The following is a 15417-nucleotide window of genomic DNA, read 5'->3' as shown; positions in this document are numbered from 1 at the left end:
ATGTTTCTTAATATGTGTAACTTGTCGACAACCACAGCCAAAGAAAATGAGAGGAAATGGGATCGTTCAAGGATCGTAGATGGGAACAAAATGACAATTTTTGTGACTTGAACATTGCAATGATGTACCTGTTGTCTCAAGGTCGAATGTTACGAAGGAGGATTGCTTTACAGAAATGGCTATGGGCTGAAAGTTGACAGATGTCGGTGCTGGTATATCACTGGTATTTCCCTGCTTTCAGTGAGTGCACACTCACTCGCATACTGCACACCTTCGCGTACTTCTGCGCCCGACTGTTTTTGACCACGACCTACACACACGGGCATGCACAAGCACACACACACACACACACACACACACACACACACCTTTGACCTTTGACGCCCACCGGAGGCGATGATAGCAATGCTACGGCAGAAGCCATAGCAACTTGTGTTGGGATTACACCATTCAACAGCTTGCAAGGCTGAAGAATTGACCGTCACTATTCAGCCTGGTCTACACCATACAGCTATTCGGAGTGACATTTTCTGGCCAGTGAATCCCTATTTTTGGTCTTTTCATTTTTTTTTCCCGCACACACATCACACCACATACTCCGGCATGCACTGGCTGTTGGTAACCACCCAGGAGAATGAAAGAAAAGTCAGGAAGAGTCTGAGAAAGAGAAGAAATACGTGTGTGACCATAATCGTCGGGAATCGAACCCGCAATCTATCGATTGGAAATCGCTGCACATACCACTGCACAATATGGGACACACACACACACACACACACACACACACACACACACACCCGCCTCACCCGTCAGGCTGTACGACTGTCCACCGCGCATCCCCATCAGTTACAGAATGTTCTTCCTGCCAATTCCCGGAACAATGTGAGCCGAGCCTTTCCCCACTCCGTCATCCCAATTTGGAACCAGCTGCCTACCTCTATCATTCCCCACCCATTTCACCCAAAGAACATCCAAAGGTTCAAGACAGCAGCTTATCACCATCTCCTCAGAACGAACTGGCACTGGGCCACTCATAGCATACGCGAGTAAGAGGGTACAGTGTCCTACCCTGCTTGGACATACATGTAATCCCTCCTCACGGACAGTCTCCTCTTGAATTTAAAAGTCTAACAGCGTTCACATCAATACTCAACTTATTCTTTTGCTCACTGAGCAATACAATCTTTCCATTTTCTTTCTTCTGTATTCTTTTTCAATTTAATCCTCCCTACCCAATATTCCTTTGGTGCGTCCATGGAGCTATGAAGCCGAGACCTCTGGTCGGCGGAGCTTAATGGGCCCCACCACCACACTCCATCATTCACCCCAGTGTCTGGAGATATGTGGATTTTGTAGAAAAAAAAAGGGAAAATAAAACACAGACATACACACACACACACACACACACACACACACAAAAAAACATATAACCGTAAGAGAATTATTGTATTTGATGTGCACCCTTTATGATTCGGTGCGAAGAGCATCACACCACTAGAACAAAAGAAAATTGAAAAATAACAACATGAGGCATGCAATCGTAATTCACTTTACACTGTACCTTCTATCAAAAATAGACGTGGCCGTTCCAACTTCTTGGCCGATTTGCGCCGTCTATCTGCAGAGCGCTTCTGTTCCAGCTTCTTGCCCTGCTGTTTGGCATGAGAGCTGGGAGAAAGACCAGCTTCTGAGCATACAGTTGATACATACATGTACATGTAGCCTGAAGTGCAAGCACCAAAAAGAACATAACGAAGGCTTATGAAACAGTGTTACACCTCTTACAAAATGTGCTACCATGCAGTCGACAAGCAGCGAGAACAAAATGAAATCCTAACCACACTTCTAGCACATTTCAAAACAATTGATCAGATAGCCTGTCGTTCTATTTACTCACCAATATATTTTTGAGCGCCAGCCGCACCAACCCGGAAGTTGAAGGATGGTGATTTGCCATAACACCGAGTCTTGGGATACTTGCTAGCAATGGTATTATTTAGGCTCTCATTCGCTTGTGAGCTGCCGTGACTCGCAAGCTTCTCTGCATTGCTAGCGTACTGTCCAAACAAGTCAAGGAGAGCTGCCTTAGTCTTTGCGCAGGACAAGTCTTGGCCATATGGCAAACTCTCATGTCGGTAAGTGGAGGGATTCTTCTTGTACCTACACCACTCTTCACAATCGTCATGCTGCCCATACTGGTGAGAAATGCAGCAAAGGAGGTCCTTCTTTAGTTCCTCAGGGTCACCTTTGTGCTGGTTCACAGCATACATAAAGGATTTTTGCAAGTGCTTGATCACCTGAAAACAACAAATTCACAATACAAGGCGGTCTATATCATCTATCATTTTTATTTGCTGATTCGCAGAACCTGTGCCCCCCTCCCCCCCCCCCCCCCACATCCTCCTCTTTTTCTACATCGGCAATTTATCGCGCAGCAGCAGCAGCAACAACAACAATCGCTTGCAAAGTTCAAAGTGATGTAAATCACTTTCCAACTGTTTAACCCACAATCTCACCTTCTCATAAATGTATCTCTTATTGGCGATGGTGCCATCGTGAGAATAAAGAATTCAAATATCTCTGATTTGGTGATGGTGCCATAGTGAGAATTAAAAATTCAAGACAGCCAAACACACACAAGCTGAAATGATACCTTGTCCGAAAGCTCCTTGTGGCCCTCCCCTTTGAGCTTATACAGGTGATTGCCAAGGTTCTTCTTCACATGACTCAAATCAGAACTCTTGGCAATATCCTTCCCATACTCCTCTTGCAGCCGTTTGATGGCCGATGAATCATCATCACCAACAAGCACGTCAATGCTGATGCCTGAGTTCTGCAAAGTTGTTCCTATTTCCCCTGCAGAGTCGCCCTTCATTGCCTTTGCCAATTTGTCGAAGTTTTGGCGGCAATCATGTTTTGGTGCGGTCTTGTCGACACGGCTATAGTGTGAACAGGCAGCACAACTTTTGCTGCGGGTTGCATAGCCAATGATCTTCCCTGTATGGATCCCGATACCATGACCAACGCCTGCACAAATCAGAAGTGAAAACGAAACCGAATGTGACAAGTATGAATTGAGTATCACACCTCTGAACCTAAAATTGTACTCCTCTGGTTCATATAGCCAACACACACAAGAATAGAAACGGACCAAACCCAGACAATGAGCCAAAGAGATTGGCAAAAAAACACAGATATCATCAGTCCAATGATCGTGTTTGTGCACAATACCTGTCAGGCTGGTCATTGCACGGCTTCTCTTCTGCCACCCAGCGTCAAAGCTCATGGTGACTCCGTTGCCACCACTCAATTTCTTCTCCTCTTCTGCAAACTCAACAGCTTGTCTTTGCCACTTTTTCAATTACGGGGCCTATTTCCCGCTCCTGTCGTTGCAGCTTCTTTCCATGTGGAGGAGGGATGTTCATTGTGGTCAAAAAATGGCAAACATGTGTTGCGCCGATACTGGCATGATCCATGCCTTTAGTGAAAAATACAAGACAGAATGCCAAATAAGCCAACACGCGCGCGCGCGCGCACACACACACACACACACACAATCAATCGCGCACACGCAATCATCCGCGCACACGCATGCACAACCGCGTGAGCGTACACACATCCGTGTGCATGCACACAAACCTGTGTGCTCATGCATACATCCGCGAGCACGCGCACACATACAAACACACAAACATCCGTGTGTAGGCACGCGGATACAAGTATGGAAATAGAATATTGATACATGATCCCAATCTCGGCAGTTGAAAGCCCCTAACATACACTTACACAAGAACATGGACATATGCACACATACACTAACGGGGCGTGTGGGCATACACGCGCGGGCACACCCTTTGACCACACACACACACACACACACACACACACACACACACACACACACACACACACACACACACACACACACACACACACACACACACACACACACACACACACACATACATACACACACACACACACAGAGGAACTGGAGCAGTGACCAAACAAATGCATTCCATGTACAAAAATTATAATTACAACTACTGGTATGTTCACTCACCCAAGGCACACTTGGTGTTAACATCGTTACTCCGATTTTGGCCGTTTTTACCAGTGTGAGACTTGGAGGTTTGCAGCTTGCTCACAACACCACACTTGCTGCACTTTACATGAAAAACGCTAACCAGGCCCTTCTTCTCCTCGCCAGAGCAGTCAATCAGTCGCAGTTCTGTCCTACATGAACTGCAACCCTTGTGTAGGAGCTCTGCCAGCAAACGCAGCTCCACAATGAGTTGTCCAATTAGCAAATTATCGGGCATGGGGAGCTCCACAGAACCAGGATTTTGTGTCACTGTGGGAGCTGCAAGTAGGAACACTTACCGGAGAGTGACCAGCCACTTCAAGCTGCACAGATGGCTCAAGCTGACTGCTACCACTGCTAGTGTGCTGGACTTTGGTGTCCTGACCTACATCGTCTCCAGCCAATTTCCTGCTCTTCTGCGACTTCGCGCCAGCAAAATTCGTCCTGAAATTTTGAAGTTGAGCCGCAACAGCTTTCCGTTTGTAACGGCCAGAAGCCCTTCCCATCGTAGCTCAAAAACCCAAGCAAGCATACCGAGGAAGACGATTCCAGCACAAACACACCTAAAAACAACCCTTGACAAACAGATTCCACAGCAGCTCATTTTCAAATTTCCGCATGGGAGCTAGCCGGGAGCTCAGATCATAGTTTTTGAATCTCGCGGCAAAATAATTCGGGGTAGATCTACCATTTTACGCTGCGCTGCGCAACTGTTCGGAGCCTCCTTAAGTATTGGTATTGCCCCTGCTACCTGCATAACCATGTTTGCCTCTGTGTCCACCACTGTGCATAAAACTGTTGATTTTCTGTGTGCAATGTGAAATTACCAGATTTTGTATCCCTCGATCTATTTCCTTCGCCTATCCTCGATTAACTGCTCCCTAGCCCTCTACATAAAGTTGCCATTTCATTCTTCTTGCAGGAGATCCCCTCGACAGGCCCAAAGCCTTTGGGAAATCCTTTTCAAATATAATAAAATACAAAAGATTAATATCAGAAGCCGCACATAACACTCTAGAGCCTTCACTACTCATAGACTTATGTAGCTGTCAATACCCATTTTCAGCATTTTGCCTAAACTGGAAACCCTGAAGAGATCTCTGGATCCGCCATTGTTTGCCTATGATGTAATAAGAAAGTGGTTTTCTCCTACATTAGACCAAACTCGCGTTCCCAACGACTTGTTAACATTTGACTAATTCACAATTGCCATCTAGAACACACGACAAGTGCATAGAACCTTAGCCTCGGCAAATCTGCACAGACAAACACCAGTCCCTGCTCGATACACAGGGCTTAGGGGAGTTTCCACTCATTAGTTGAGCTTGAGTAGGCTGAAGAAGATTGTTTTTGAGGACTAACTCTTAAATTTATAGCTCTCCTCTGCAATCCAGACCCCCACCAGATACGCTCATTTATAGAAACACTCCATTTCCAGTGCGACAAACACCTCGTGAACACCAGATAGCAGTGAACGTCAGTATTGCTCCTGCAAGGTGAGAACAGACGTTGAGAAGTCTCGATCATTCACAACGCTGTCAACTCCAAACCAGCTAGTCAAAAACTTGTACTTGGAATATCAGTAATGCAAGAAAATTGGTTGTAAGCCCAGCACAGCCTTCTAACTACATCATTATTAATGTAACTATTCCCTAAAAAGTGACATACATGTCACAGGTTGTACGTGTGCAAAACAAGATTAAATCGTATCCATTTCGAAAGGATCGGGAGAACTTCAAAGTCAAAAGATCAGTCGGGGAAGTAAGCTGCCTGAAAAGAGAGAAAAAATGCCAGACCCACCAGGACTTGAACCCAGGGCCAGCTTGCTTGTCACGAGGAAATCTTATTCAAATGAATTTTTGGTGGGAGTTTGCCATTGAATTTTAAGAGGAACTGTCACGTAAAGATTCCTAGCCTTGTCTTGTGATGATAGACAAAATGTTGCTATACCGAAGGTTGCATTACTGCATATGTGGCTCTGAAAGGAAAGATGAGGGGAGCTTGTCACCTGCATCTTTAGCGGATTCATCGTTATCAGAAAAATTACATTCACCTAGTTACGGTTCTTCTTGGCTCAGGTTGGTTTTGTGATCGCCGACCAAAGGTGACATGGTGACGTGGTGGTGTTTACGCCTTATGGTGCTGTTTTCGCTCATTTTCGTAATGTTCCCCCACATGAAATGGACCAAGACTTTTTACTTACATGCCAAAAAGATCCTTGCGGAAGAAGTCAAAAAGATGGTAGCTGTTCAAATAACTACGTAGGTACGCATGGGTCTCTAACTGTTGGCATTCTCCTTCTGCACGACGTACCCATGTGTGCAGCTCTGGTGTCCAAGTTCACAAGGCATTAGTACACCGAACATCGGAAAAGCTACAGTGTATGTCGATCGACCAGCACACGGGTTTGACTACATTTTGATGATGAATGTACAAGTGGAGATCTAGTTTGCTCTGGGCATGGAAATTCTGTCGTTATTCGCGAATCGTCGTTATATCCGCAGTCGTTATTCGCGAATCGTCGTTATATCCGCAGCAGTCGTTATTAGCCAAGTTGCCTGTACTAGTATTGGGATAACCTCAATCTGTGGACAGCATTCTCTGTGGTCCTTTGTGGACTCGTCAGCGCAGAAAAGGGAAAATATGGCCGAAACTGATACATGTAGCAATGAAAAATATTTTCCAAAGCCAGATTTAAATAAGGCACACAAGCACGTTACCAAAGTGCTCAAACTGACACGTCAGTGAGCTGTGCATAACGCAGGCAAACAGCAAAGGCACTATCCCGCACGAAATTGCTCACCTACTACTGTTCTGGACATGGAAACCCAGTGGATTGACCTGGGCCGGCGTCCTCAGTGCGTACAGAACGTTGTGTACTACAGTCATGTTGATCTGATGTGACCAGTGCACTGCAGTGACCAGTGCACTGCAGTGACCAGTGCACTGCAGTGACCAGTGCACTGCAGTGACCAGTGCACTGCAGTGACCAGTGCACTGCAGTGACCAGTGCACTGCAGTGACCAGTGCACTGCAGTGACCAGTGCACTGCAGTGACCAGTGTACTGCAGTGACCAGTGTACTGCAGTGCACTGGTCACTGCAGTGCACTGGTCACTGCAGTGCACTGCAGTGACCAGTGCACTGCAGTGACCAGTGCACTGCAGTGACCAGTGCACTGCAGTGACCAGTGCACTGCAGTAACCAGTGCACTGCAGTGACCAGTGCTCTGCAGTGACCAGTGCTCTGCAGTGACCAGTGCACTGCAGTGGCCAGTGCACTGCAGTGACCAGTGTACTGAAGTACACTGGTCACTGCAGTGCACTGGTCACTGCAGTACACTGGTCACTGCAGTGCACTGGTCACTGCAGTGACCAGTGCACTGCAGTGACCAGTGTACTGCATGCAGTGCACTGGTCACTGCAGTGCACTGGTCACTGCAGTGCACTGCAGTGACCAGTGCACTGCAGTGACCAGTGCACTGCAGTGACCAGTGCACTGCAGTGACCAGTGCACTGCAGTGACCAGTGCACTGCATGCAGTGACCAGTGCACTGCAGTGACCAGTGCACTATTAGTGACCAGTGCACTGCAGTGACCAGTGCACTGCAGTGACCAGTGCACTGCAGTGACCAGTGCTCTGCAGTGACCAGTGCTCTGCAGTGACCAGTGCACTGCAGTGGCCAGTGCACTGCAGTGACCAGTGTACTGCAGTGACCAGTGCACTGCAGTGACCAGTGCACTGCAGTGACCAGTGTACTGCAGTGACCAGTGTACTGCAGTGCACTGGTCACTGCAGTGCACTGGTCACTGCAGTGCACTGCAGTGACCAGTGCACTGCAGTGACCAGTGCACTGCAGTGACCAGTGCACTGCAGTGACCAGTGCACTGCAGTGACCAGTGCACTGCAGTGACCAGTGCTCTGCAGTGACCAGTGCTCTGCAGTGACCAGTGCACTGCAGTGGCCAGTGCACTGCAGTGACCAGTGTACTGCAGTACACTGGTCACTGCAGTGCACTGGTCACTGCAGTACACTGGTCACTGCAGTGCACTGGTCACTGCAGTGACCAGTGCACTGCAGTGACCAGTGTACTGCAGTGCACTGGTCACTGCAGTGCACTGGTCACTGCAGTGCACTGGTCACTGCAGTGCACTGCAGTGACCAGTGCGCTGCAGTGACCAGTGCACTGCAGTGACCAGTGCACTGCAGTGACCAGTGCACTGCAGTGACCAGTGCACTGCAGTGACCAGTGCACTGCAGTGACCAGTGCACTGCAGTGACCAGTGCACTGCAGTGACCAGTGCTCTGCAGTGACCAGTGCTCTGCAGTGGCCAGTGCACTGCAGTGACCAGTGTACTGCAGTACACTGGTCACTGCAGTGCACTGGTCACTGCAGTACACTGGTCACTGCAGTGCACTGGTCACTGCAGTGACCAGTGCACTGCAGTGACCAGTGTACTGCAGTGCACTGGTCACTGCAGTGCACTGGTCACTGCAGTGCACTGCAGTGACCAGTGCACTGCAGTGACCAGTGCACTGCAGTGACCAGTGCATTGCAGTGACCAGTGCACTGCAGTGACCAGTGCACTGCAGTGACCAGTGCACTGCAGTGACCAGTGCTCTGCAGTGACCAGTGCACTGCAGTGACCAGTGCTCTGCAGTGACCAGTGCTCTGCAGTGACCAGTGCACTGCAGTGGCCAGTGCTCTGCAGTGGCCAGTGCTCTGCAGTGACCAGTGCACTGCAGTGGCCAGTGCTCTGCAGTGGCCAGTGCTCTGCAGTGACCAGTGCACTGCAGTGGCCAGTGCACTGCAGTGACCAGTGTACTGCAGTACACTGGTCACTGCAGTGCACTGGTCACTGCAGTACACTGGTCACTGCAGTGCACTGGTCACTGCAGTGACCAGTGCACTGCAGTGACCAGTGTACTGCATGCAGTGCACTGGTCACTGCAGTGCACTGGTCACTGCAGTGCACTGCAGTGACCAGTGCACTGCAGTGACCAGTGCACTGCAGTGACCAGTGCACTGCAGTGACCAGTGCACTGCAGTGACCAGTGCACTGCATGCAGTGACCAGTGCACTGCAGTGACCAGTGCACTGCAGTGACCAGTGCACTGCAGTGACCAGTGCACTGCAGTGACCAGTGCTCTGCAGTGACCAGTGCACTGCAGTGACCAGTGCACTGCAGTGACCAGTGCACTGCAGTGACCAGTGCACTGCAGTGACCAGTGCTCTGCAGTGACCAGTGCACTGCAGTGACCAGTGCTCTGCAGTGACCAGTGCTCTGCAGTGACCAGTGCACTGCAGTGGCCAGTGCACTGCAGTGACCAGTGCACTGCATTGACCAGTGCTCTGCAGTGGCCAGTGCTCTGCAGTGACCAGTGCACTGCAGTGGCCAGTGCTCTGCAGTGGCCAGTGCTCTGCAGTGACCAGTGCACTGCAGTGGCCAGTGCTCTGCAGTGACCAGTGCTCTGCAGTGACCAGTGCACTGCAGTGACCAGTGCACTGCAGTGACCAGTGCACTGCATTGACCAGTGCACTGCAGTGACCAGTGCACTGCAGTGACCAGTGTACTGCAGTGACCAGTGTACTGCAGTGCACTGGTCACTGCAGTGCACTGGTCACTGCAGTGCACTGCAGTGACCAGTGCACTGCAGTGACCAGTGCACTGCAGTGACCAGTGCACTGCAGTGACCAGTGCACTGCAGTGACCAGTGCACTGCAGTGACCAGTGCACTGCAGTAACCAGTGCACTGCAGTGACCAGTGCTCTGCAGTGACCAGTGCTCTGCAGTGACCAGTGCACTGCAGTGGCCAGTGCACTGCAGTGACCAGTGTACTGCAGTACACTGGTCACTGCAGTGCACTGGTCACTGCAGTACACTGGTCACTGCAGTGCACTGGTCACTGCAGTGACCAGTGCACTGCAGTGACCAGTGTACTGCATGCAGTGCACTGGTCACTGCAGTGCACTGGTCACTGCAGTGCACTGCAGTGACCAGTGCACTGCAGTGACCAGTGCACTGCATTGACCAGTGCACTGCAGTGACCAGTGCACTGCAGTGACCAGTGCACTGCAGTGACCAGTGCACTGCAGTGACCAGTGCACTGCATGCAGTGACCAGTGCACTGCAGTGACCAGTGCACTGCAGTGACCAGTGCACTGCAGTGACCAGTGCACTGCAGTGATCAGTGTACTGCATGCAGTGCACTGGTCACTGCAGTGCACTGGTCACTGCAGTGCACTGCAGTGACCAGTGCACTGCAGTGACCAGTGCACTGCATTGACCAGTGCACTGCAGTGACCAGTGCACTGCAGTGACCAGTGCACTGCAGTGACCAGTGCACTGCAGTGACCAGTGCACTGCATGCAGTGACCAGTGCACTGCAGTGACCAGTGCACTGCAGTGACCAGTGCACTGCAGTGACCAGTGCACTGCAGTGACCAGTGCACTGCAGTGACCAGTGTACTGCATGCAGTGCACTGGTCACTGCAGTGCACTGGTCACTGCAGTGCACTGCAGTGACCAGTGCACTGCAGTGACCAGTGCACTGCATTGACCAGTGCACTGCAGTGACCAGTGCACTGCAGTGACCAGTGCACTGCAGTGACCAGTGCACTGCAGTGACCAGTGCACTGCATGCAGTGACCAGTGCACTGCAGTGACCAGTGCACTGCAGTGACCAGTGCACTGCAGTGACCAGTGCACTGCAGTGACCAGTGTACTGCATGCAGTGCACTGGTCACTGCAGTGCACTGGTCACTGCAGTGCACTGCAGTGACCAGTGCACTGCAGTGACCAGTGCACTGCATTGACCAGTGCACTGCAGTGACCAGTGCACTGCAGTGACCAGTGCACTGCAGTGACCAGTGCACTGCAGTGACCAGTGCACTGCATGCAGTGACCAGTGCACTGCAGTGACCAGTGCACTGCAGTGACCAGTGCACTGCAGTGACCAGTGCACTGCAGTGATCAGTGTACTGCAGTGCACTGGTCACTGCAGAGCACTGGCCAGTGCATTATACATGTACATGACTGTAATGCATGTATGTGTGTACTGCTTATCCACGGCTGAATGGCCAGCGCCCTGGGCCTATATATGGGGCCGCTAGACGTGTGACCGGATTTTTATGTCCACGATCGTACGACAGTACAAGAGCAGGAGCAAAATACCGAATTTTACAGTGTGTTGGACTCACCGGAGTCTAAGCCGCACCCGCCTTTTCAGGTCCACCTTCTGTATTTGTATTGCCATCTGCTGTATAAGCCACCCGCCCATCAGATTTCGAATGTTTTGGCAACCTAACTTTAAGATGGTTTTCATCATCAGGGCGCGAAATAACGGTCGGACATCGGACAATTTCTGACCGTTTACGGTCAGTTTCCGGATGTTTTGTACATATCCGGACAAAGTGTCCGCGCACCTTTTTGCAAAATACAAAAAAGAAAAGGCACTTCAATCCTTTATCTCATAGTCATTAGTGATGTCGTCTGGCAAGAGAAAGCTAAGCACCGCTGATGCGGGTGCTCCTCTTGGAAAGAAGCCCAGAGGAGTCAAGACGACCACTTGTGACAAGTGGGTCGCCGAGTATGATAGGGAGCTTTCAACTACTTCTGTTTGGCTGAGCTATGAGCGCAGTCCCTCAAATCGTAGCATTGTCGAAAATTTGAAGTGTAAGATGTGTTCCCGTTTTGTTGATAAAATTCGCAGCAGCAAGAATTTATCTGACTCCTTCGTCGTTGGCTCAAGGAACCTGAAAACGTCAGCCTTCAAAGATCATGCTGCTTCTGAAATGCATCGTCGTGATAACATTTCGATGGTATTAATTCTACACTGAATGTTGTGTGATTTGATGTGAAAGTTGCATGTCCGGACATGTCCGGCCATTTTTGCAACTGGCAGGACATTGTGTCAGAGCATATTTTAATCCTTAGCGCATGCCATGATCATAATACAGACAATGGTTAAAAGGTTGAGAAGCATGACCGAAGTTCTACAAAATTGTCAACTTTGCCCTTCACTCAGAACTGGCAATACGTACAATGAGAAGCTTTGCACCAGTACAATGATGGTCTGCAGTACATGAAGAGTAGCTGAACAACACCATGCATGCAGTATATTCATAGCCTGTGCTGTAGCGCTGGTAGTCATTCCTAGCATTCCCAGTCTTAGCTGCAGGGGTGATTTTGCAGTTTTGTATGCATTTCAAAGTGCGGAACACCCCAGAAAATCCGGTACTCAATCTGCAGGTAGAATTGTTTTGCCCGTAGGCTTGTTTTACATGAGAATTTTCAACCCGGGTTGAAAGTCTGTACAGGGGAACAAATAAGTGGGTGTTCACATCAAGACAAATGACTCTCGTCAAATACTGATATGCCGCCAAAAGTCCACTTCTAGAGTCCTATATAGTCACGTGAAAGCATTCGCGCAAAATGTTCCGATGCAGTGCTGTTCAAACTTGGCACGAGATACGCACAGAAGTACGCAAGTAAGATTTCTAGATTTCAACCCTCCCCCGAGGGGAGGGTTGAAATCCACCCCGTTTGAAATTTCAAACCGGATCTAACGCAATGCTGCATATTAACGCTTCAGTCAATCTGTGTTCATGGTGGGTTGAAACTTGACCCTGGCTGAAACGCCTCTTGTCAACACAGCCTAGTGGACTCGCCAGTGCAGCACAGACATAAGAGGCCAAACCGTATACTTTGGTATATAAAGTTTGTATTTTTAGGCCTGGAAGAAAATAAAGGATTGATCAACCCGCCCCCCCCCCCCCCCCACACACACACACACGCGCGCACACACACACACACCCACACACACACACGTATACGGTCTCTGAACTGCAATAAAGAAAATAAAAAAATCGGCCCTGGGCATCATCAAGATTGACTGTAAAAATGCAAGAAAGTTTACTGATAAAATTTGTCTCATTGTGTGTATACCGTATTTTCCTGAGTACATGTATAAGTCGTACTTCCAACGCTCAAAATACACTCAAAAATGTGGGTTGCAGCTTATACTCCGATGATCGGTAATAAATTACTAGGGTTGATGTCTGTATTTTGTGGAAAGCAATTGGGGTTGCTGTTTATACCCCAGTGTGACCTATACTCTGGAATATACGGTATGTGTGTGAGTGTGTATGAGTGCATGTGTGTGCATGGTGGGTGTTTTTATGTGTGTATGTGTGTGTGGGGCGCGTGGGGGGGGGGGGTGGCGGGTGTTCGCGTTCTCGTGTGCCACACCCGATTCTGCTCGTGACTTGAACACTGTTGGTCCCTTCGGGACCTTCTATCATCTCTGGATGGGTATATTATATTCTATTGTAATGTATGTGTACTTCTGAAGTATATGACTTTGTATGTCTGTGGTGGGTGTTCGTGTGGGTGTTCGTGTGGGTGTTTGTGTGGGCATGTGTGTATGTGTGTACATGCATGAATGGGTGTGTTTTGTGTGTGTATGCCGGTGTGTGTGTGTGTGTGTGTGTGTGTGTGTGTGTGTGTATGTGTGTACATGTATGTCTAAATGTGTGAATGGGTGTATACCGGTGTGTGTGTGCGTGTGTGTGTGTGTGTTTTGTGTGTTTTGTGTGTGTATGCCGGTGTGTGTGTGTGTATGTGTGTGTGTGTATGTGTGTGTGTATGCCGGTATGTGTGTGTTTCCATTGTGATACCCTGTTAGGTGTTCACTTCTGACACATTCTCTCACGTGGCAACCTTCGGTTCAAGCAGTTGTCTTACTTTTCCGCGCGGCATTGCAGTATCACCCAGTGGTACTGTGTATGTTAGTAACCATGGCAAACACTGTATCATAATGTTCTAACTTTTGTCCTGGAGCATCTTGTTTCTTGCTCTACACTAATGTTCCTCACTGCTGTGAAACATGAACAGGACCCGTATAAGCAGTTTTGTTTGCTCAGGCTTTACTATAGTATTTCAGATTTTGTGTGTGACACATCGAGTATGCATAACCTTGCCAGTAGCTAACATGTATTGGGCAGGCCAACAGTAGATCCAGCAAAGTCATGACCGACTGGACCAGTTCCAACATGTCTGATTAAGCTGATCAACATACATGTATGAACATGGCCAATTACTGTTTATCATACTTGCATGATTGAATGCGTGCTTGCATATGTGTGTATGTGTGTGTGCATTTGTGTGTGTGTGTGTATTTGTGTGTGTGCATGCGTATGTGTCTGTGTGTGTGACTATGTATGTATGTGTGTGTGTGTGTGTGTGTGTGCATGTGTGTGTGTGTGTGTGTGTGTGTGTGTGTGTGTGTGTGTGTGTGTGTGTATGTTTGTGTATGCATGTGTATGCATGCATTTGCTTATGAACTCCTGCACTGAGTTGTATATATACATGGTACTTGGATCACTCTCATTGTTACAATCCTATTCTCGATGTGCAGAGGATGATGCTATTGATTGTGTTAGCTGGGTGCTCTTTTCCTTTCTCTGAAAATCTATTGCATTTCAGCGAAATGTCTCGCTGCTTAGTATCGCAATACATCATAAAGTTTTTTATGTCTCTTTTGGATACAATGAAAAATGTGCACATTGTCCGAGGTACTGTTTTCTTTCTATCATGTTTTGTGGTGTTTTCTGTTAGTATCTTTATTTTAGAAATGTTTCAAACCTTTATAACTGCTGCATACTCTTGTTTGATCTGAAGAGATGGAGTATTGATAGTTGCCTGATGATTGCCGATGGAGTATGGCCATGAAACTCTTTGTTATAACGATAATGTGTGGTGCTCTGTGTTGCATGACCAGTCTTAGCTATAACCAACAATGATACAGCCGTGTGAAGGGCACTTAGAGTAATAGCAGGGGGCAGTAAGAACAGAACAGAGCAATGACAAAAGACACCAGTTGCCAGAAGAGAAGCGTAAAGACCAGACTGAATATTGGTCCGGCAGTTGTCGGACCTGCCGGACCGCCTGCTACGGCCCTGTGAGTAACGAAAGCCTGAAATGCCAGCAAGGAGCCAAAACCCAATCCACGCATGACGTCACATGCACATGCGTGGGGCACACATAGAACACACGAGTATTTGAATGCGGTACACGTGACTCTCTGTGTGATTTTGTGTGAGGGAGATAGTATTGGGTGGTTGTTAGATGGTGATATGGTGAAACAGCGAGGCAGTGAGATGGTGATATGGTGAAACAGCGAGGCAGTGAGATAGTGATACGGTGAAACAGCGAGGCAGTGAGATGGTGATATGGTGAAACAGTGAGGCAGTGAGATGGTGATATGGTGAAACAGCGAGGCAGTGAGATGGTGATATGGTGAAACAGCGAGGCAGTGAGATGGTGATATGGT

At 48.6% G+C, this 15417-nt stretch overlaps 1 protein-coding gene and 5 non-coding genes across 7 annotated transcripts in view; 2 read left to right on the top strand and 4 right to left on the bottom strand.

Moving 5' to 3' along the window:
* LOC135811199 (E3 ubiquitin-protein ligase TRIM71-like) overlaps positions 1-14781 on the top strand; it is a 214801-nt gene extending 200020 nt beyond the window's left edge. For both annotated transcript variants that reach the window (XM_065324394.1, XM_065324393.1), the window contains one exon: positions 13771-14781. In XM_065324394.1, the coding sequence (XP_065180466.1) occupies positions 13771-13911 (141 nt within the window). In that variant the 3' untranslated portion in view covers positions 13912-14781. The remainder of the gene's footprint in view (positions 1-13770) is intronic.
* LOC135813204 (small nucleolar RNA SNORD17) lies at positions 7257-7504 on the top strand. Its single transcript, XR_010553005.1, has one exon. It is a non-coding gene; the product is annotated as a small nucleolar RNA SNORD17 (small nucleolar RNA).
* On the bottom strand, positions 7274-7521 carry LOC135813206 (small nucleolar RNA SNORD17). The gene has a single exon (XR_010553007.1). It is a non-coding gene; the product is annotated as a small nucleolar RNA SNORD17 (small nucleolar RNA).
* On the bottom strand, positions 7976-8236 carry LOC135813203 (small nucleolar RNA SNORD17). Its single transcript, XR_010553004.1, has one exon. It is a non-coding gene; the product is annotated as a small nucleolar RNA SNORD17 (small nucleolar RNA).
* Positions 8326-8603, bottom strand: LOC135813205 (small nucleolar RNA SNORD17). The gene has a single exon (XR_010553006.1). It is a non-coding gene; the product is annotated as a small nucleolar RNA SNORD17 (small nucleolar RNA).
* LOC135813207 (small nucleolar RNA SNORD17) lies at positions 9816-10063 on the bottom strand. Its single transcript, XR_010553008.1, has one exon. It is a non-coding gene; the product is annotated as a small nucleolar RNA SNORD17 (small nucleolar RNA).
* Positions 14782-15417: the final 636 nt, after the last annotated feature.

The sequence above is a fragment of the Sycon ciliatum genome, chromosome 3 (assembly GCF_964019385.1).
Source record: "Sycon ciliatum chromosome 3, ocSycCili1.1, whole genome shotgun sequence".
Classification (NCBI taxonomy): Eukaryota; Metazoa; Porifera; class Calcarea; order Leucosolenida; family Sycettidae; genus Sycon; species Sycon ciliatum.
Note: the sequence above shows the minus strand (reverse complement) of the source record. Positions and strands in the feature narration are given on the sequence as shown.